The 22,380-nt window shown below is 43.8% G+C and overlaps 1 protein-coding gene across 6 annotated transcripts in view; it reads right to left on the minus strand.

Annotated features, from left to right (window-relative positions):
- TPST1 (tyrosylprotein sulfotransferase 1) overlaps positions 1-22,380 on the minus strand; it is a 353,853-nt gene that overhangs the window by 201,764 nt on the left and 129,709 nt on the right. The window contains exons 4-6 of one of the 6 annotated variants that reach the window (XM_002817896.5): positions 14,484-14,534; positions 10,082-10,128; positions 6,765-7,316 (exon numbers count right to left, since the gene is read on the minus strand). In XM_002817896.5, coding sequence (XP_002817942.1) covers positions 10,111-10,128; positions 14,484-14,534 — 69 coding nt within the window. In that variant the 3' untranslated portion in view covers positions 6,765-7,316; positions 10,082-10,110. Of the gene's footprint in view, positions 1-6,764; positions 7,545-7,932; positions 8,167-10,081; positions 10,129-14,483; positions 14,535-22,380 lie in introns of those variants that run through there. The other 5 variants (XM_009242745.4, XM_063725707.1, XM_009242746.4 and 2 more) reach the window with 5 other exon arrangements.

Genomic DNA, 22,380 nt, shown 5'->3' on the forward strand with positions numbered 1-22,380 from the left:
AGGCCTCCGCAAGAATGTGGCCCAGCCTCAGATGCCTTAATTCTGACACTCAGTGCCAGTGTAGGCCCTGTGAGGTCACACTGTGGAGGCTTCTTCGGGAAGTGTTGGCTCTTCAAAATCAGTATCTTGGTTCATTCCTTTGATGCTGGAGACAATGACCTGTCTCTCCTCATATTCTGCTCAAGACTGTTACAGAGTGGAGTTTCTCTTAGTCTAGGAGCTTGGGCTGCTCTGGAGTTTGCACAAACACAAATAATCATCACAGGCTCTCAGGTCATGTGTCTTGGTTATGACCCAAAACAGCCCTTCAGCAGTGGACATCTACATAGTGGCAGTTCCAAAACACCTCTTTAAAAAAAATACATATGTGTGTGTGTATATATATATATATATATGTGTGTGTGTGTGTGTGTGTGTATATATATGTATATGTGTGTATATATATGTATATGTATGTGTGTATATATGTATATGTATATATGTGTATATATGTATGTGTGTATATATGTATATGTATATATGTGTATATATGTATATGTATATATGTGTGTGTATATATATGTATATGTGTGTATATATATACACACACACACACACACACACACACACACACACACAGACAGGGTCTATGTTGCCCAAGCTGGTCTCGAATTCCTGGCCTCAAGAGATCCTCCTGCCTCAGCCTCCCAAAGTGCTGGGATTACAGGTGTGAGCCACTGAGTCTGGCCCTTTTTTGTTGTTGTTTTTAGACAGGGTTTTGCTCTGTCATGCAGGCTGGAGTGCAGTGGCATGATTACAGCTCGCTGCAGCTTCAAATTCCTGGGCTCAAGCGATCCTCCTGCCTCAGCCTCCTGAGAAGCTGGGACCACAGGCATACAGCCACACCCAGCTAAGTAAAAAAAAAAAAAAAAAAAATTTCTGGTCTGGAGACAAGGTCTTCCAATATTGACCAGGCTGGTCTTGAACTCCTGATCTAAAGCCATCCTCCTGCCTCCGCCTCCCACCTTGAACTCCTCTTTTCCCAGTTTTGAAAATAAAATTTACACTTTAAGAAGGAGGAAGAAATGGGGAAGATAAAAAAGCCAAGAAGCCAACCAGGCTTGCCTGGATAAACACTACATCCCTTACATTGGTTTTACTTCAATAATACAACTAACTAAGGGTTGTTGTTTTTTTTTAAGTTGCTACTTGGCATGTGAAACAGTTTCTTCCTCAGTAAATTTGAATATCAAGTGTCTATTCTGTGATTGAATGAAGCAAGTATTTTACACATGGGAAACCATTGTTAAATGATTGTATTATAGAAAGGACTGGATGGGACAGGAGCAAGGCAGGGGCGGATGTCACCGTGCCTGTCCTTGTGCTCCCCACCCACCTCCTCTGTCCCTGCTCCCCATGGTGTTTCTCAAGGGGCACAGTGTGCTGAAGGAGGGGTTACCAGGTGGCATATCCAGAAGACATCATTCTCGGCTTCATGGAATCCACTTACTTTGATCTAATTTGTTTACTCATGAAATTCATTCAACAGGCCGGCGAGGTGGCTCCCAGCACTTTGGGAGGATGAGGCAGGCAGAAACACGAGGTCAGGAGTTCAACACCAGCCTGGCCGTGTTGGTGAAACTCCACCTCTACTAAAAATACAAAAATTAGCTGGGCGTGGTGGCAGGCACCTGTAATCCCAGCTACTAGGGTGGCTAAGGCAGAGAATTGCTTGAACCCGGGAGGTGGAGGTTGCAGTGAGCTGAGATCTCGCCACTGCACTCCAGCCTGGGCAATAGAGGGAGACTCCATCTCCAAAAACAAAAACAAAACAAACAGCAATTAAAAAAAAAACCCAAATTCATTAAACGTTCACATCAGCAGCTTCTGAATGTCTTTTTTTTTTTTTTTTTTTTTTTTTTTTGAGATGGAGTTTAGCTCTTTTTTGCCTAGGCTGGAGTGCAATGGTGCAATCTCGGCTCACCGCAACCTCCTGCCTCAGCCTCCGCATAGCTGGGACCACAGGCATGTGCCACTACGCCCAGCTAATTTTGTATTTGTAGTAGAGACGGGGTTTCTCCATGTTGATCAGGCTGGTCTCGAACTCCCGACCTCAGGTGATCCGCCTGCCTTGGCCTCCCAAAGTGCTAGGATTACAGGCATGAGCCACCATGCCCAGCCAGCAGCTTCTGAATATCCAAGCCAATTGTTAAACATAATCATGTTACTGGATTCTTAAAACAAGCTGGAGGCTGGGTGCAGTAGCTCACACCTGTAATCCTAACACTTTGGGAGGCTGAGGCGGGTGGATCACCTGTGGTCAGGAGTTTGAGACCAGCCTGGCCAACAAGGCGAAACCCCATCTTTACTGAAAAAAAATACAAAAAAATTAGCTGGGCATGGTGGTGGGCACCTGAATCCCAGCTACTTGGGAGGCTGAGGCAGGAGAATCGCTAGAACCTGGGAGTCGGAGGTTGCAGAAAGCCAAGATTGCACCACTGCACTCCAACCTGGGTGATAGAGCAAGACTTCATCTCAGAAAAAAACAAAAACAAAACAAGCTAGAGGCGAGTTTGTTTTAGCTTCATTTTGAAATTGTGAAGACAGGCAGTGAGAGTGAGTGGGTTGTCCAAATTCAAGCAGCAAGCTGGAGACCACATGGTCCCTGGCCCTTTGCAGCCAGAGTGTGTGGGCCAACTGTGTGGTGGTATGCACTCCCACTCTGTCTGCCGGCACTACCATGTACCATGTCTGGCCTCATCACCTGGAGACCTGGGAGTCTTCTTTGGTTTTCCCTGACCTTTGCCACCAGATCTGCTTACTTGCAAGTCCTGTTGGTTGTACCCCTTCCAGCCTTTCCCCATCTTCCTCCTTTTTATCTTGGTTATTGTTTCAACCCAGCTAGAATAATATCTGGCCCAGATTACTCCAACAGTTCCTAGTTGGGAGTCCTCTAAACTTTTTTGTTTAAACAATGATGGCCGAACAGGTGGCTCATGCCTGTAATACAAGCACTCTGGGAGGCTGAGGCAGAAGGATCACTTGAGGCCAAGAGTTCAAGAGCAGCTTGGGCAACAGAGTGAGAGCCCATCTCTACAAAAAAAAATTTAAAACTTAGCTGGGTGAAGGAAATGTATACAGTGGTCCATTTCTAAGACAAAGTGCCTTAAATCAACTTAGGTCAACAGACTACAGAACAGGATACAGTAGGCTCCTGCTTGGACAGCCAATGCCTGCTTGTCACCCCCTCCCAACCCCCTTAGTTACCCTCACCTGAACCAAAGAAGTTTAGTCTAAGATGAAAGTTTACTAGCCGCAAAATAGCTCGTGTTGTCTGTTCTTATCAGCCTGCCCAGCTACTTAAGTCATAAGTCAAATACTTGAAGAGCTAACTAGGATTGCAATGCATTGTGGGCTGCAACAAAAGGCAGCAGGACAACTCTAAAGAAAACACCTAAAGCCCCTACCCAACAACCAATAGGCAATGTCCGGGAAGATTGTGACCCCATAATACACAGCCTATGAGGAACTGGGGGAGGCACCTGTGCACTAGGGGATAAATTGCTTGCTGAAACTGTGCTGGGTGTGCCTGCTGCCAGACACCCAATATTACAAGAGCATCACTAAAAGTCTCAGTCTTTTAAAAGAACAGTCTTTCACTGTTCTCCAGGTCTCTGAGTCCATTCTTTGGGTTTGGAGGGGTGAGTTTGTTTCTCATAATGGGGAATAAAAATCAAACATTCCCTTGGGGGAAAATATTGGTATCTAGGTGGGTTATAGCTGAAGATGTTCTGTCATTCTGATATGCTCTAGAGGGTTATATGACCTTGTCCCCACAAAGTTGGTGACATAATACTAACACAGGAAACAACGGAAAAAGGAGGTTATGCTGAAGCTGATTTAATTGCTACTTGGAAGTTGCAGCAGTTGAATTAGACTTCACGAGGAAATAGGACTTAAGATAGCTGAGCTCTTAATGAGGTTGTGATTTCCCAAGTAGGGGGACTGGGTGTATGAGCATCTGGAAGAAGAAAGTGAAGAGAATGAAACGAGGGAGGAGGAAGGCACCGTATTTATCAGGAAGCAGTAAGGCCACATTGTGGCAGCAGAATAGCTTAGACATTTATTATTTATTTTTTTAGATGGAGTCTCACTCTGTCGCCAAGGCTGGAGTGCAATGGTGCTATCTTGGCTCACTGCAACCTCCGCCTCCCAGGTTCAAGTGATTCTCCTGCCTCAGCCTCCGGAGTAGCTGGGATTACGTGTGTGTGCCACCACACCCGGCTAATTTTTGTATTTTTATTGGAGATGGAGTTTCACCATGTTGGCCAGGATGGTCTCCAACCCCTGATGTCAGGTGATCCGTCCTTCTTGGCCTCCCAAAGTGCTGGGATTACAGGTGTGAGCCACCATGCCTGGCCAGCTTAGACATTTAGATGTAATGTTAGGCATTGGAGAATTAAAGGTTTTGGAGTGAATGAGTGACTTAAAACAGTGTTAAACACAAGATTGATCTGACAGCAGTATTCTTTTATTTATTTATTTATTTATTTATTTTTTTTTTTTGAGAGATTCTCCCTCGTCGCCCAGGCTGGAGTGCAGTAGCATGATCTTGGCTCACTGCAAACTCTGCTACCCAGGTTCAAGCAATTCTTCTGCCTCAACCTCCTGAGTAACTGGGACTACAGGCGCACAACACCATGCCTGGCTAATTAAAAAAAATTTTTTTGTAGAGACAGCATCTCCTTATGTTGCCCAGGCTGGACATATTCACTTTAAATGGAAGGGGACAGGGCTAGGGGAGTGGAGTGCAGAGGACATTAGAGTCAGGCTTGTGCCTGGGCCCAGCTAGATGCCAAGTCACCCACGGCACTAGGTGGGGGCCCTTGTATAAGTGACCTGACCTGGTCGAGCCAGTTTCCTGATCTGTAAAACAGTATGTATGTCAGAAGGCTCTTTGGAGGATTAGTAATTCACCAAGTATTTTACTTGGTTTTTTTTTTTTTTTTTTTAGACGGAGTCTCGCTCTGTCACCCAGGCTGGAGTGGTGCAGTGGCGTGATCTTGGCTCACTGCAAGCTCCGCCTCCCGGGTTCACGCCATTCTCCTGCCTCAGCCTCCCAAGTAGCTGGGACTACAGGCACCCGCCACCACGCCCAGCTAATTTTTTGTATTTTTAGTAGAGACAGGGTTTCACTGTGTTAGCCAGGATGGTCTCCATCTCCTGACCTCGTGATCCGCCCGCCTCGGCCTCCCAAAGTGCTGGGATTACAGGCATGAGCCACCGCGACCGGTCTTACTTGGTTTCTAGAAAGTGCCAGACAGTTTGCTAGGTGCCAAAAGTACAACAGACAAGAAAAAACATAGTCTTGGAACTCCAGGAACTTACTGGCTGGTGTAGGAGACAGATAATAAAAAAGGCAACAAACAGATGAAACACTGCAAAGTGTGACCATGAAGGCGGCCAGCAGCAGGAGAATTACCCTTTAGTTTAAGAGGCCAGGGAAAATCTCTCTGAGTAAGTGAGGCTTACCGAGATCACAGAGTTGAGAAGGAGCCTATCAGACAAAGAACAAAGGGGGCCGGGCGCGGTGGCTCACGCCTGTAATCCCAGCACTTTGGGAGGCCGAGGCGGGAGGATCATTGGAGATAGGGAGTTTAACCAGCCTGGCGAACATGGTGAAACCCTGTCTCTACTAAAAATACAAAAATTAGCCGGGCGTGGTGGCACATGCCTGTAATTTCAGCTACCCGGGAGGCTAAGGCAGGAAAATTGCTTGAACCCACGAGGCGGAGGTTGCAGTGAGCCGAGATTGTGCTACTGCAGGCCAGCTGGGTGACAGAGCAAAACTTCACCTTAAATAGCCAAAGGGAAGAACATTCCAGAGAGAGGAGATATGTAGAGACAGGAAGAACTTGCTATGTTCTGAAAATAAAGATACTTCTAGAGCACAAGCGGTGAGGTTGGGAGAGAGGCCTGCGATGAGATGGAGAGAAGGACCCTGCTGGCCCTGGCAGGAGTCTGGACTCTTTTAAGTGAAATGGAAGCCACTGAAATGTTTCAGGTGGGGAGGGTCCTGTCCAGATGTGCATTCTAAAAACTCTTATTCTGCTGTGATCCAAAAAATACATTGAAGGTAGGATCAAAGATCTTGGATGCGAATGGAAAGAGGGAGGAAAAGGGTGAAATCAAGTGTGACTCTTCAGTTTCTGGGTCAAGTGACAGTAGAAAATACTGTAATTACTGATATGGATACGACCTAAATGGATAGGTACAAGTTTTGGGGTGGAGATGGGATATGTTATATACCCTTTTCATGCCTGGCACACATGTGAACACACTCAATATGGGAATTATTACTACTATCTGGACATCCTGTGTTTCATAACAAAGGCTTCTAGGAAACAAGTGGAAATAGTAACTTCCATGTCCTTAAATACAGTCTGCAAGCATGAAATAGAACAGGATTCTCAAAGTGGATGGCAATAGGTTCTCTCTGAAATAAATTACAGAAAACTTCACTACAAAATGATAATGTAGTCCAAGCACCATGGCTCACACCTGCAATTTTAGTACTTTGGGAGGCTGAGGCAGGATCATTTGAGTCCAGGCTGGGGAATGTAGCGAGACCCTGCCTCTACCCACCAACCCCCTCCAAAAAAAGGTGATGGCTCCAGGGGAGTATCTACAATACAGCCAACCAAGGAAACTTTGGTTTATCACATCAGCATCTGATGTCTGTGCTTCTCTGAAATCACATTAATGAAAACATGTAACTACCAGAATGCTTCACATTGAAAGCTTTTATTTTGAAAAATAAAATACAAAAGTCATTAAGTTGTAAATGTATAATGGTAATTTCCCAACTTCTCAGAAACAATACAATGAATTAAATAATTAAGATATTTAATATTATTCACATCAATACACTTAAACAGGTACACGTGTTCTACAAAACATTAGAACATGTACAGACAACCTATTTCAAAAGGAGACTGCCCAAGTCTGCTTACAGGATCCAATTTTTAAACCCTCTCCTTGAAAACAAACGTCATAATCTGGTAAGAAAAGAGGACAAGAGGAGTTTTAACAGGAAACACATGTTCCTTCTGGGCTCCTTACTGCAGGGCTGTGCACGAAATCGGGATCAAGAGCTCTTTGCTCAGGAGGCAGATCCCTCACGAGGCCCAAAGCTGTGCGGACACCTCCATCCTCTCAGTGGGAGGAAACTGGCAAATGCACAGGCGGTGCACCCAAGGTGCAGAAGCTCCACCAAACCTGGCAGGGGACAGCCAGTCCTAGGAATTTCCCTTCTGCTGAAAAGGCAGCAATCTTTCCTAGGGCGAACAAACAGAATGTGGTTACAGGTGTGGAGTCCTGGTGTGTTCTCCCTGTGTCTTCGTCTCTTCCTTCCCAGCTACAGGCCTAGACAAGCCAGGCGGTTGGGGAGGTTCCTGCAGGTCAGGGGCCAGGAGGATGGATGTTGAGAACAGCTGCCTCAGGAAGACTGCCTGGGAGGCACACACACCCTCACTTTGGTGCTTTCAGATGCATGCAAGTAGCTGCTGGGTGCAAAGCAAGCAAATGGTCAAAACCAGGGCTGCTCCTGCCCATTTCTAAATAACTGACTGTCATCTGCTATTGTTGCTACTGTGGGGGCACTGTCAGGGGCATCAGATGTCCAGGGGTCAGCACCATGATTCCTCGTGTGAAGAAATGGGTCCTAAGGTTCTTAAAGTGTCCAGGGGTCAAGACCCTGATTCCTCCTTATGTGAAGAAATGGGTCCTAAGGTTCTTTAAGTGTCCAGGGGTCAGCACCCTGATTCCTCCTTATGTGAAGAAATGGGTCCTAAGGTTCTTTAAGTGTCCAGGGGTCAGCACCCTGATTCCTCCTCACATGAAGAAATGGATCCTAAGGTTCTTTAAAGGAAGCTCCAGAGAACACAGAGACTGTTATTGAAATGCCAAAGGGACCCAAAAGATAAGAAAGATAGTATCCATCCTAAGGGCTTTGCTGTGTCCCCAGTTCTCCTGAGTCCTCCTCACCACAGGTTGGCCCCTCCCAGCCTCCACACACAAGCAAGGGTGAAATGCTGCGGAGGCAACTGCCGATGCGGTCCATCCTACAACACGCTGGTAAAGAAATGAGGCCTTGTGTGTGTTTGGTGGGGCGGGCAGGGAGATTACCTATGAAGTTTGAAAGCATTTTGTATAAACAAAATTAGCCAAGGCCTGATAACTGCTGTTAAATATGCAGACCCACAGGGCATAAGACTAACATTCAGCATTTGCTCCTCAGCAAAAAGGAAACCTGAATCCTAGAACCTGTCAATATTAGCAGCTTGCTGCCATCTGGGATTTTGACATGACGGAGCAGCGTCCATGTGCTTCTTATGTCTATAATCCATCAATGCACCGCAAGTCACATTCAACCTGTTTTCTCACTAGTAAAACAGGAATACTACCAGCTTGCCGCAGTGGTTTGAGAACTGAATACAATTTTATATACAGATATATATATAATTTAGTGTATCTGTTATATATATATATCATCTTATATATATGCAAATAAAATGCTTGGTATTTTATGCCTGGTATGGAATATGCACAATACATCATTATATAAAGTAAAAATAAAAGCAAAGGTCAGCCAGTAAACTATGAGAAAAAATCACTATGAATATCAGATTTTATTTTTATTTATTTATTTATTTATTTATTTTTGAGACGAAGTCTCGCTCTGTCACCCAGGCTAGAGTGCGGTGCTGCAATCTTGGCTCACTGCAACCTCTCTGCCTCCTGGCTTCAAGCAATTCTCTTGCTTCAGCCTCCCGAGTAGCTGGGACTACACGCACCCACCACCACGCCCAGCCAATTTTTTTTTTTTTTGAGACGAAGTCTCACTCTTGTCACCCAGGCTGGAGTGCAATGGCACGATTTTGGCTCACTGCAACCTCCGCCTCCTGGGTTCAAGTGATTCTCCTGTCTCAGCCTCCCAAGTAGCTGGGATTACACGTCCCTGCCACCACACCCAGCTAATTTTTGTATTTTTAGTAGAGACGAGGTTTCACTATGTTGGCCAGGCTGGTCTCGAACTCCTGACCTTGTGATCTGCCCACCTTGGCCTCCCAAAGTGCTGGGATTACAGGCATGAGCCACCGCGCCCAGCCAATATCAGATTTTTTTAAAAGGCTGTTCAAGTTCCAACTGATCAAAGGCTTTGCCATATCATTTGGAGCAAAACTGATCTTAAGCAAGTTTGGGTGGATAAGCAGAAACTGAAAGTCTGGGACAAGGGTATGAGCTCTGAGCAGCTGCACCTGGAGATCCGGGCTGAGAAACCAGCTTTGCCACTCACGAGCTGGTGTCCCTGGACATGTGCCTGATGAGGGCCACGTACTCAGATAGAAAGAGGGCTTAGAAGGCAGGGCTGGCCTTGTCCACAATGTAGCGCTTAGTCCAATGAGACAATGTAGGTTACTCACATAAGCCATCCATAATACATTAAAACAAGCAAGGGCAAACTTGAAAAACCAACCAAGAAACAAACAAACAAACAAAAATTGCATTAGGGCAAAAACATCTGCAAGTCCAGCACACAAAGAAAGCCATTGGAGGTGGGGATGGGTGGCTGGGGCACTGGCTGAACAGGTAACCAGAAGTAAACAGCCACTCCTGAGTTCTGGGTTTCCCTGCCTATGGACTATGGTCTTGACAAATGACCTGCTCCCTCTGGGACCAGCTTCCTTATCAGCAAACAGGGAGTTGGGCTTGATGGCCTCCAGGTCCCTTTCAGCTGAAATATTTCATGGTTCATAATGAAAATAACAATACTATTGTGCACTTATTATGAGCCAGGCTCTTGGATGATGACTAATTCTCACCACCATGCTCTTGTTAATATTATCCTCATTTCATAGATGAATAAATGAAGACACAGAGAGGTGAAGTAACTTGCTTGCTTCCACACAGAAAGTGAAGAGGCAGGATTCCAACCCTGGCAGACGGACTCCAGAGCTGTGCTCTCCACCTTGGCCACCCAGCCCCCTGCAAGAGCCCGAGTGGGAAACAGAAAGACCCAGCAATGTCCCCCAACCCTCACCTCATGTATGGAAGAGGCTCCTGGTTCTGCTACTCCACTTGCTCAGTCTGTTGAAGGAAAGAAAAGATGTTTTAATGTCCTCGAAGTTGGTCAGCACGAGAAGTGACTGTCCCCACTGAAACATCAGGGGTGGCCCACAGGCTCTGTTCACTTTCAGATGAACTCAGTGCACTACTGTGGTATGCTCAAGAATCTGACTGCCCTTTCCCCCTGGTTCCTGGGAGGGAAATGCCGAATCCTTGGAATTTCCTGGGTAACAAGAGTGTATTTGTTATTTCTGAGGCCCTTGGATCACATCTGGATTTATGTTATGAGATGACTCAGGATGGGGTTGCTCACCACAAAGACCAACCATGGGATCAGGGGCTGGGGCTTGGAGCCCGCCTCAACTCTGGGGAGGGGATGTTGGCTAGAGATTGAGTTCTAACACATCACCAATGATTTGATCAATCTTGCCTGCATAAATAAACCCCAATAAAAATGCTGGGTGTGGAAGTTCAGTGGCACTTCCCGGGTGGTGAACACATGGGTGTGCCGGGAGGGTGACGTTCCCTGGTTTCATAGGGAGGAGGCGCAGAAGCTCTGCATTCAGGACCCTCCTGGGCCCACTTCTATCTTATGGCTGGTCCTGATCTGCATCCTTTATAAAACTGTCATTGTTAAGTACTACACTTTCCCGAGTTTTATGAACCATTCTAGCTAATTATTCAATCTGAAGGTTCCATGAGTTTCTGCTGATTTTCATTAGAAGTTAAACTGAAGACCTTATAGGCCCTTTTCTATGTGTGTATGTCTGTGTGTGTGTGCGCACTTCTGCATGATTTTTTGTTTCTTTTTTTAATAGACAAGGTTTCTCTCTGTAACCTAGGCTGGAGTGCAGTGGCACAATCATAGCTCACTGCCTGGGCTTAACAGATCATCCTGCCTCAGCTTCCCAAGTATGCCACCACGCTCAGCCTTTTTTTTTTTTTTTTTTGAGATGGAGTCTTGCTCTGTCACCCAGGTTGGAGTGCAGTGGCGCAATCTCGCTTCACTGCAACCTCTCCCTCCCGGGTTCAAGCAATTCTCCTGCCTCAGCCTCGGGAGCAGCTGGGATTATAGGTGTGTGCTACCACGCTCGGCTAACTTTTTTTGGTTGTGTTTTTAGAGATGGAGTTTTGCCATGTTTGCCAGGCTGGTCTTGAACTCCTAATCTCAAGTGATCTGACTGCCTCAGCCTCCCAAAGTGCTGGGATTACAGGTGGGAGCCACCACGCCTGGCCCTGCCGAGCTAATTTTTTGATAGAGATAGGGTCTTGCTATGTTGTCCAGGCTTCTTCCCCAATTTAAAAAAAAATTCCCTTATGATGAAGATCTATATTCCACAGATGAGTCCTTTTTTTTTTTTTTTCTGAGAGGGAGTCTCGCACTCTTGCCCAGGCTGGAGTGCAGTGGCATGTTCTCAGCTCACTTCAACCTCTGCCTCCTGAGTTCAAGCAATTCTCCTGCCTCAGCCTCCCAAGTAGCTGGGATTATAGGCGCCTGCCAACACGCCCAGTTAATTTTTTTTTTTGTAGTTTTAGTAGAGATGGGGTTTCACTATGTTGGCCAGGCTGGTCTAAAACTCCTGCCCTTGTGATCCACCCGCCTTGGCCTCCCAAAGTGCTGGGATTACAGGTGTGAGTCACTGCACTCAGCCCCAGATGAGTCCCTTGTTTCAAATATGTTCTCCTACTTAGGCTCACTATTTTACTCTCCTTATGATGATTTTTATTACATAAACAATCCTCAATTATAATGCAGTTCATATTATCTACCTTTAAATTAATAATCAGTACTTTTTAGGGCTTAAGAAATCCTGTCCTCTTATGGTCATAAAGATGGTTCCTCTATTATCTTCTTCGTTTTTATGAGACAGGATTGATTGCCCAGGCTGCAGTGCAGTGGTGTGATCTTGGCTCATTGCAGCCTCAACCTCTGGGGCTCAGGTGATCCTCCCACCTCAGCCTCGCAAGTAGCTGGGACTACAGGCATGCACCACACCCGGCTAATTTTTTGTATTTTTAGTAGAGATGAGGTTTGGCTATGTTTCCCAGGCTGGTTTTGAATGCCTGGACTCAAGCAATCTGCCTGCCTCCCAAAGTGCTGGGATTTCAAGCGTGAGCCTCATGCCTGGCTCTTCTATATCCTCTAACAACTTCATTATTTTGCCTTTCACATTTAGATGTGCAATCCACTTGGAAATATTTTTAGGTATGTTGTGAAGCAGGGGTGTCCCTTTAGTTTTAGTCTCAAATACCTTTTCTTGACTTCTTCAGATTTGTTATGCAAACCGGCTTTTGGAATTTTTTTTTTTTTTTTTTTTTTGAGACGGACTCTCGCTCTGTCACCCAGGCTGGAGGGCAGAGGTGCAGTATTGGCTCAGTGCAACCTCCACCTCCCTGGTTCAAGCAATTCCCCTGCCTCAGCCTCTCGAGTAGCTGGGATTACAGGCGCACACCACCAAGTCTTGCTAATTATTTTGTATTTTTAGTAGAGACGGGGTGTCACTATGTTGGCTAAACTGATCTCGAACTCCTGACCTCAGGCAATCCACCCACCTGGGCCTCCCAAAGTGCTGGGATTACAGGCGTGAACCACCGCACCTGGGCACTTTTGGATTTTATATTCCTTCAAGACAGCCTCTTGGAATATTCTCTGGCTCCAACTTCCACAGCTGGTGTGAGTCTGTTCATGAATCTGCCCAGGTTTCTGGGACATCATGCCCAGCCTGGGCCCAGAGCTCTGTGTCTCCTTGTTTGCACAAGGTGGTCGGATTCTTCTGGATAAATCAGGAGCTCCTTGAGGTCTTTCTTTCCCCCGTGACTCCTGAGGACTTACTCTAATTCCTAGCCATAGTAGACACTGGGTAAACAATTGGTGAATAAGTGAATGAATGGATGAATAGTAAATATATGTGAATAAGAATATGCCTTGAAAGTACTTTGAAACACTCAAGTCATACGTATCAACTACTGGCGGCTGAGTGTTTTCAGAAAAGGGTCAGGAAGGAAGGGGCTTCAACTCTGGTATGAGACATGGCTTCCCTCAGAGAGGGCAGCCCATTTACTCCAGGCTTGCTTCAGGCAACTGGATTTCCCACAAGTCTGTGAGGTGCTGTTGCTTCACCAACCTCTATCTGGAACGCTTTCAGAAACTGAGTTCAGAACTGAGTCTCCTTTTCCTATTGACAAGCTAATCACTGACAGCAGCAGCCTGGAGGCAACATGCATCATCGCCATGCTGGAAAGGGAAGTCGGCTGCACTCAGGCCATGAGTGTCCATTTTTTCCAACTTCTATATGGGGATGACAGGTGATACCCAGAGGCAGGACGCCGGGCTCCTCTAGGCATGTCAGCCGCGAGACTCCCTGTTTCTTTCCAACCCAGGAAACAGGATTGGAATGCAAGTCAGTGAGAGAGGACGTTACAGGGAAAACTCTGAATCTGCTTACTTTTTTTTATTTTTGAGACAGAGTCTCACTCTGTCACCTAGGCTGGAGTGCAGTGGCACAATCTAGACTCAAGGCAACCTCCACCTCCTGGGCTCAAGCGATCCTCCTGCCTCAGCCTCCCAAGTAGCTGGGACCAGAGGCCTCGCCACCATGCCTAGCTTATTTTTTCTTTTTTTGAGGCAGTCTTGTTCTGTCACACAGGCTGTAGTGCAGTGGTGTAATCTTGGCTCAGCAACCTCCACCTTCTGGTTCATGTGATTCTCCCTCAGCCTCCCAAGTAGCTGGGATTACAGGCAAATGCTACAATACGCGGCTAATTTTTGTATTTTCAGTAGAGATGAGGTTTCACCATGTTGGCCATGCTGGTCTTGAACTCCTGACTTCAAGTGATCCGCCGACCTCGGCCTCACAAATTGCTGGGATTACAGGCATGAGCCACCATGCTGGCTTTAATCCTTCAAACTCTCACTGTCCTTCCCAAGGGCCAGTGACTGTGTGTATATTTGTAAGTCTTCTGGGCTCCAAATGAGAAAAGTCAAAGGGGCATGGATGTACAGTACACAGAGTAGGAAAAGAGAGGGTCGCTGAACATTTTTATTTCAAATTAGGCACTGGAACACTGGAGCAGCTTTACCTACTGGGCGGCTTGTGCAGGATCTCAAGCAATCAGAATTTGGTTATCAATAAAGTATTTCCCTGGTTTTGGGAGACACTGAGCTGTCTGAAATTAAGACTGTGTTAAATTATTGTTAAAATCAACAAGTCCCAGAGGCTGATCTTTCTTCCACCAGCACATATCACTATCCCTTTTCTTCTTTTCTTTTTGGTTTTCCAGTTTCTGTCTTTTTAATTTCATTATCTCTTTAAAAATATTACTTCAATGCAAGAGCCAATCTAGTATACATCAGGAGGAAAAAGCAGACACAGTACCTGTGGTTTTTCTTTAAGAAAGTCAGGTAGTTGGAATTCTCCCTTATAGACCTGGAAAAACAAAGCAGGTGTGAGTTTAAGGCAACAGGTCCAGTCCCCATCATTTCAGGACATGTGCCATGCCTGACCATGGCTGGGTTTACTGCTCCACTGCTGGTGAGTTTAGAATGAGAAAGAAGCCTGTCAGTTCAAGAGCAGCCAGTGGGCAGGACTGAGGGAAATCCCCATTCACTGCAATTCCCTCCTGCTCTGTGTTTACTGAGTGCTCACAAATGCGGGCTGGCTAGGAGAGGGCTCAGGTTACCCTAAAAACAAAAGCACCCTGACTGCCAAATCCCAATCACTTTAGCTGAGAGAGGAAGCAAGCCCTAGGCAATCTCTCTCAAGCAACCAACACAGAACTCACGCAGTTTAGGAACAAGCTCTTCCTGGTTCCTTTTGAATTCTCCAAGGATACAACCCTGCATTTAATCCAACTTTACTTTTCTCAATTTACCCAGTATTCCCATGGTGATTTGAATTTGAATATTAAGTGATTCTTAAAATGATATATACCATAAATCTCATAAAATCTTATAATTAAAAACCTATGCTTTAATATATAAAAATGTTTCTAATACATGCAATAATTAGGAATCATTATTTATGATAAATTTGTGATAAATACCATTTATTACATTTAAAAGCCCACTGAATATGTAAGAGTAAATCAATAAAAGATATATAAAACCTTAACACAGAAAACTATAAAACACTATTGAGAGAAATTAAAGACCCACATAAACAGACATACCACTTTCAGGGACAGGAAGATTTAATATAGTAAAGATGGCCATTCTCCTCAAAGAATTCCCAATCAAAATTCTAGTACGCTTTTTTTTTTTTTGGAGGGGAGGGAGTAATTTCAACTTGATTGTAAAAGTTATATGGAAATACACAGGGCCAAGAATAGTCAAGGTAGTTTTAAAAGAATAACAAAGTAGAAGAACTTATTCTACCAGATATCGATACATTACTATTATACAGCTATAATTATCTATATTACATAGCTCTAAACATTAGCTAAGTTAATGATATAGTCATAAGTAAGACAGTAGGGTTTTGGCACAAGGATAGACAAATATATCGATGAAACAGAATGACAGGTCCAGAAACAGCCCCTCAGATGCGGATGCCTGGTTTATGGCAAGGTGGCATTGCAGAACAGTGCAGTGAGAATGAATAAATAAAAAAACGTGGTCTACGCATATAATGATATACTATACAGCAACAAAAAAATGAACTCTGCTACATTACCAACAACACAGATGAATCTCAACATATGATGAGGAGGTGGGGAGCCAGATTCCAAAGAATAATATACTACATCTTCATTTAAAAAATTTAAAGCTACTAAGTAGGTAAAACAAATCAATGATCTTAGAAATCAGGATACTGTTTGCCCTGGGTAGGAAGGAGGTGGTAGTGATTGAGAGAGAGAGAAGCTGAGAGAGGCTTCCAGGGTGCTGGTAATTTTCTGTCTTGATATCAGTAGTGATTATGAGCATGTGTTCATTTTGTGAACGCATCAGTTATTGATAAATGGTGTACTGTATGTGTGATATACTACAACAACAAAATTCAATAAATGAATTAAGTCAGTGGTTTAATGTTAAAAATTTACTGTTAAAACACACATATATCATTTAAGTACAAAGATGTTTATTTCAACACCGTTTGCAACAGCAAAAAAAAACTTGGGAACAAGTAATGTCAATCAAGAGTGGAAAAGCAATCCACTAGGAAGAAGTTTGATAACCACTGGAATCGCGATTGTAACAAGAAACTAAGGAAAGTTATTGGAAGGACAATTACTGGATAGTCCTTCAGAGCACAGAAAATCTCAATGCTGAATCCTAGGTCTAAAAACCTAAAGAAGTTTCTCCTTTTACTGATCCACTTATAAATATAGCTGTATTACTTCGGAGGCTCAGAGAATTAACACACTTTTTTTTCCTGCAATGCCTAAAACTTGGTCTATTTTTTGTTGTTGTTGTTCTCCGCTACAGTCTAGGAGGCCTAAACTGAAGTAGAGATACAAGGCTTATAGATAAGGTATTTCCGTGGAGGTGCATGGCCCTGGAAAGTGAACAGGGTGCAGGATAACAAAACTGCAGCTGCTAGGAGTGTCTCAAAGCTACCATCATCTCCGCCAGTCAATGGGGGCTGGCTTAGCTCCTCCCTAAAGAATCTGCATATAAGAATCATTTGTTCGGCCGGCCGTGGTAGCTCATGCCTGTAATCCCAGCACTTTGGGAGGCGAAGGCGGGCAGATCACCTGAGGTCAGGAGTTCGAGACCAGCCTGGCCAACATGGTGAAACCCCATCTCTATTTAAAATACAAAAAATTAGCTGAGCGTGTTGGCAGGCGCCTGTAATCCCAGCTAACTCAGGAGGCTGAGGCAGGTGAATTGCTCAAACCTGGGAGGCGGAGGTTGCAGTGAACTGATCTCAGCATTGCACTCCAGCCTGGGCAACAAGAGTGAAACTCCATCTCAAAAAAAAGAATCATTTGTTCTACCCTGACACCACAGCTCGGATGGGTCCAGCTTGCTGAGGTGGGAAGTGTCTAAGCCCTGGGAGCTGTGTATCATGTTAGCACTCGCTTCTATCCACTTTGCCTGCCTATTGTCTGTGGGTCAAGAAGACACCATGCCCAGTGGAGGGGCTGAAGCCCACAAATGTTTTATTTGTTTTGGGGTTTTTTTTTTTTTTTTTTACCAGATTCTCAAGCGTCTTTCCTTCTCCCTCTATTCAAGAAATGAAGTCCCAGCCCCTACTTTCCAGGCCCCAGGGGCATACACTGACTGCTCAGGCCCACAGTCCACTCTGGTCTGTGCCCTGGCTGCTTTACAGAACCAGTTTAGGTTGGGTCTGCCCCAGTCCCTCTTCTCTTGTCAGTGGGTTGAGGTCTCAAGTGACTTGACTTTTTTGTTGTTGTTGTTGTTGTTTTGAGACGGAGTTTCACTCTGCCACCCAGGCTGGAGTGCAATGGCGCAATCTTGGCTCGCCGCAACCTCTGCCTCCCGGGTTCAAGCACTTCTCCTGCCTCAGCTTCCTGAGTAGCTGGGATTACAGGCATGCACCACCACGCCTGGCTACTTTTTTGTATTTTTAATAGAGACAGGGTCTCTCCATGTTGGTCAGGCTGGTCTTGAACTCCTGACCTCAGGTGATCCGCCTGCCTCAGCCTCCCAAAGTGCTGCGATTACAGGTGTAAGCCACTGCGCCCGGCCAACTTTTCTTATTTTCACACTCTCTCAGACATTCAGACACTGAATCTCCTCTTTGAGCTAGCCTCTTCTGCTAGAATTTATGCAGAAGGTTCAACTCAAGCCCAGGCAGTCATACAGGTGTCACTGGCAGAGCAAGGCTCAGAGGCCGCACCCCAGGGCTCTTCCATTAAACCACACTCACTGCATCCCACATTGCCTTTAGCAAATCTATGGTGAAATCTTTCTTCCTCTTTTTGGCTTGTTATAAAAAGCATAAGGCATAACAGGAAATATGAGTGGGAACATTCAACACTATAAGTACCTTCCCAGTACTGACAGTTCCAGATAGGTAAGGCTTATATGAAGAAGCAAAAAAAAACCTAGGTATGTGATGTTACAAATGTAATAAAAAACCAAAAGGGGTCAGGGTAAAATATCAAATAAAGGCTCAAGCAAAAAATCAGTGGGCAGCTGTCTGAAGATTTCCTTCTTTTAGTATCCTCCAGGGAACAAATGCCTCAAAAGTTAGGAACTGTAATACCGATGAAAATAACATTTTCCACTGACAAAGCAATTTCTACACAGTGCACAAAACTGACCCACTACATTGGCTATACAAACAGCAGAGCTAGAAATGGAATTTCCTTTGGTTAACAATGTTTCTGGACATCTGAATATTTTCAGGCACTAAAAGATGGAGGATTCTGCTTGACAGCAATGAGCTAGGTATTCAGAATCTATATGTTTCTACAAACCCTCCCATCTCAAGCACTGAAGAATAAGACAAAACTAAGCTTCTGATTTGAAGGGCAAATTGGAAATTAAAATAATAAAAAAAACCACTGAACTTTACTATTCTGTGCATCAGGTTGGTATTAAGTAAGTGCCTCCTCATCAATCACACAATCTCCAGATGAAGCAACTGAGGCACAGAGAAATTAAGTAATTCATAGACAGGTAGTGAAATGGGAAGCTTCTGTAGTAGTACTAGATTGGACTTTAATCATTCTAGTTGCTCTGTTTAGACTGTAGTATGGAGTCTATAGCAATAATCCAGAGAAGAGATAATGATGGCTTGGACCAAGGAGATAGAAATAGAGGTGGTAAGAAGGGGATGATTACAATTTTTTTTTCTTATTACATCTTGATATCCTAACAGGATATGGGATGTGAGGGACAAGGAGAATCAAGAATGACTCCAAGGTGTTTTGCCTAAGCAATTACCAACTGGAAACATGGAGTTACCATAGGTTGGTAGGGTTTTTCTTTCAATACTTTAAATATTTCATTCTGTAAGTCTTATAGCAATGAGACAATAGAAAGAAAGGGCATCCAAACTAGAAAGAAAGAAGTCAAATTATCCTTGTTTATAGATAATATAATCTTATATTTGGAAAAACCAAAAGACTCCACCAAAAAAACTATTAGAACTAATAAATTCAGAAAGTTGAAGGAGACAAAACCAACATACAAAAATCAGTAGCATTTTTATGTGCCAACAGTGAACAATCTGAAAAAGAAGTCAAGAAAGTAATCCCATTTACAATAGCTACAAATAAAATAAAATTCTACTCAGAAATAGAAAAAACAATTCTAAAGTTTACCTGGAACCATGAAAGATCCAGAATAACCAAAGCTATCCTGAGCAAAAAGAATAATACTGGAGGAGTAACATTACCTGAATTCGAATTATACTACAGAGTTATAGTAACCAAAACAGTATGGTACTGGCATAAAAATAGACACACAGACCAATGGAATAGAACAGATTACCCAGAAACATATCCAGACATCTACAGAGAACTCATTTCCAACAAATGTGCCAAGAACATACACTGGAGAAAGAACAGTCTCTTCAATAAATGGCGCTGGGAAAACTGGATATCCATATGTAGTAGAATGAAACTAGATACTTGCTGGACATAGTGGCTCACACCTATAATCCCAGCACTTTAGGAAGTCAAGGCTGGTGGATCACTTGAGGCCAGAAGTTTGAGACCAGCCTGGGCAACATGGTGAAACCCCATCTCTACTCAAAATACAAAAATTAGCCAGGCATGGTGGCATATACCTGAAATCCCAGCTACTCAGGAGGCTGAGGCATTAGAATTACTTGAACCTGGGAGGTGGAGGTTGCAATGAGTTGTGATCACACCACGGTACTCCAGCCTGGGAGACAGAGTGAGACCCTGTCTCAAAAAAAAAAAAAAAGAAAAAGAAAAAGAAAAAAAGAAAGAAACTAGAACCCTATCTCTTGCTATATACAAAAATCAAATCAAAATGAATTAAATACTTAAATCTGAAACTTCAAACTATGAACCTACTAAAAGAAAACATTTGGAAAACTCTCCAGGACATTGCACTGAACAAAGATTTCTTGAGTAATACCCCACAAAGACAGGCACCCAAAGCAAAAATGGACAAATGGGATCATGTCAAGTGTAAAAACTTCGATGCAGCAAAGGATACAATCAACAAAGGGAAGTGACAATCCCCCAAATGGAAGAAAATATTTGCAAACTATCCATTTGACAAGAGACTAATAACCAGAATAGATAAAGAGCTGAAACAAGTCAATAAAAAAATCAAGCAATACAATAAAAAATGGGCAAAAGATCAGAATAGACATTACTCCAAAGCAGACATACAAATGGCAAGCAAGTATATGAAAAGGTACTCAATATTACGTCATGACAATCAGGGAGATGCAAATCAAAACTACAATGAGATATCATCTCATCCCAGTTGAAATGGCTTTTATCCAAAAGACAGGCAATAACAAATGCTGGTGAGGATGTGGAGAAAAGGGAACCCTGGTACACTGTTGGTGGGAATTTAAATTAGTACAACCACCATGGAGAACAGTATGGAGGTTCCTCAAAAAACTAAAAATGGAACTACCATATGATCTAGCAATCCCACTACTAGGAATATACCCAAAAAAAGGGAAATCAGTAAATCAAGGAGATATCTGCATTCTCACGTTTGCTGCAGCACTATTCACAATAGCCAAGATTTGGGATCAATCTAAGTGTCTATCAACAGATAAATGGATAAAGGAAATTATATATATATATATATATATATGTAAAGGAGTACTATTCAGCCATAAAAAAGAATGATCCTGTCATTTGCAACAACATGGATGGAACTGGGGGTCATTATGTTACGTAAAATAAGTCAGGTATAGAAAGACAAACTTTGCATGTTCTCACTTATTTGTGGGAGCTAAAAATTAAGACAGTTGAACTCATGGAAGTAGAGAGTAGAACAATGGTTACCAAAGGCTGGGACCTGGGTAGTGGGTAGGTGGGTGGGGGAGGGGATAATTAATGGACACAAAAATATTATTAGATAGAAGGAATAAAATCTAGTATTTGATAGCACAACAGGGTGACTACAGTCAATAATTTACTATTTATTTAAAAACAACTAGAGTATAACTAGATGGTCTGTAATACAAGAAAATGACAAATGCTTGAGGTGATAGATACCTCATTCATCCTGATGTGATTATTACATATTGTATACCCGCATCAAAATATCTCATGTACCCCATAAACATATACACCTACCAGGTAACCACAAAAATAAATTAAAAACACAATTAAAAACATAATAAATTAAAGACATAATAAATATAGAAATATTTCACTCCACTCTCCATAGGTAAGGTGTTTTTTGTCCTCTAGGTTTTTTCAGGATGTTATCTTTGATTTTCTGCAATTTGATTATGATATGCCTAGGTACAGACTTTCTTGTATTTATCTTTTTTTTTTTTTTTGGAGATGAAGTCTCACTCTGTTGCCCAGGCTAGAGTGCAGTGGTGCCCAGCTCACTGCGACCTCCGCCTCCCAGGTTCAAGCAATTCTCCTGCCTCAGCCTCCCGAGTAGCTGGGATTACAGGCACCTGCCACCAGGCCTGACTAATTTTTCTACTTTTACTAGAGACAGGGTTTCACCATGTTGGCCAGGCTGGTCTTGAACTCCTGACCTCAAGTGATATGCCCACCTTGGCCTCCCAAAATGCTGGGATTACAGGTGTGAGCCACCGCACCTGGCATTTGGTATTTATCTTGCTTGTTTTCTTAACTTTCTAAACTGGATTTGTGGTTTGGCATCTGTCTTTAGTTTTGAAAATAGTCATTATTACTTCAAATAGTTCTTCTATTCCTTTCTCTCTTTTCCTCTGTTATTCCCATTGTGTGTACACAATTTTACACAGACTTTTTTTTTAATTTTTAAAAAAACTGGCCGGGCGCGGTGGTTCACACCTGTAATCCCAGCACTTTGGGAGGCCGAGGCAGGCGGATCACGAGGTCAGGAGATCGAGACCATCCTGGCTAACATGGTGAAACCCCGTCTCTACTAAAAAGTACAAAAAATTAGCTGGATGTGGTGGCGGGTGCCTGTAGTCCCAGCTACTAGGGAGGTTGAGGCAGAAGAATGGCATGAACCCGGGAGGCGGAGCTTGCAGTGAGCCGAGATTGTGCCACTGCACTCCAGCCTGAGCCACAGAGTGAGACTCCATCTAAAAAAAAAAAAAAAAAAATTAGAAATGTTGGCTGGGTGAGGTGCCTCACACCTGTAACCCTAGCACGTTGGGAGGCCAAGGCAGGTGGATCATGAGGTCAGGAGTTCAA

This window comes from Pongo abelii, chromosome 6, assembly GCF_028885655.2.
Source record: "Pongo abelii isolate AG06213 chromosome 6, NHGRI_mPonAbe1-v2.0_pri, whole genome shotgun sequence".
NCBI lineage: Eukaryota > Metazoa > Chordata > Mammalia > Primates > Hominidae > Pongo > Pongo abelii.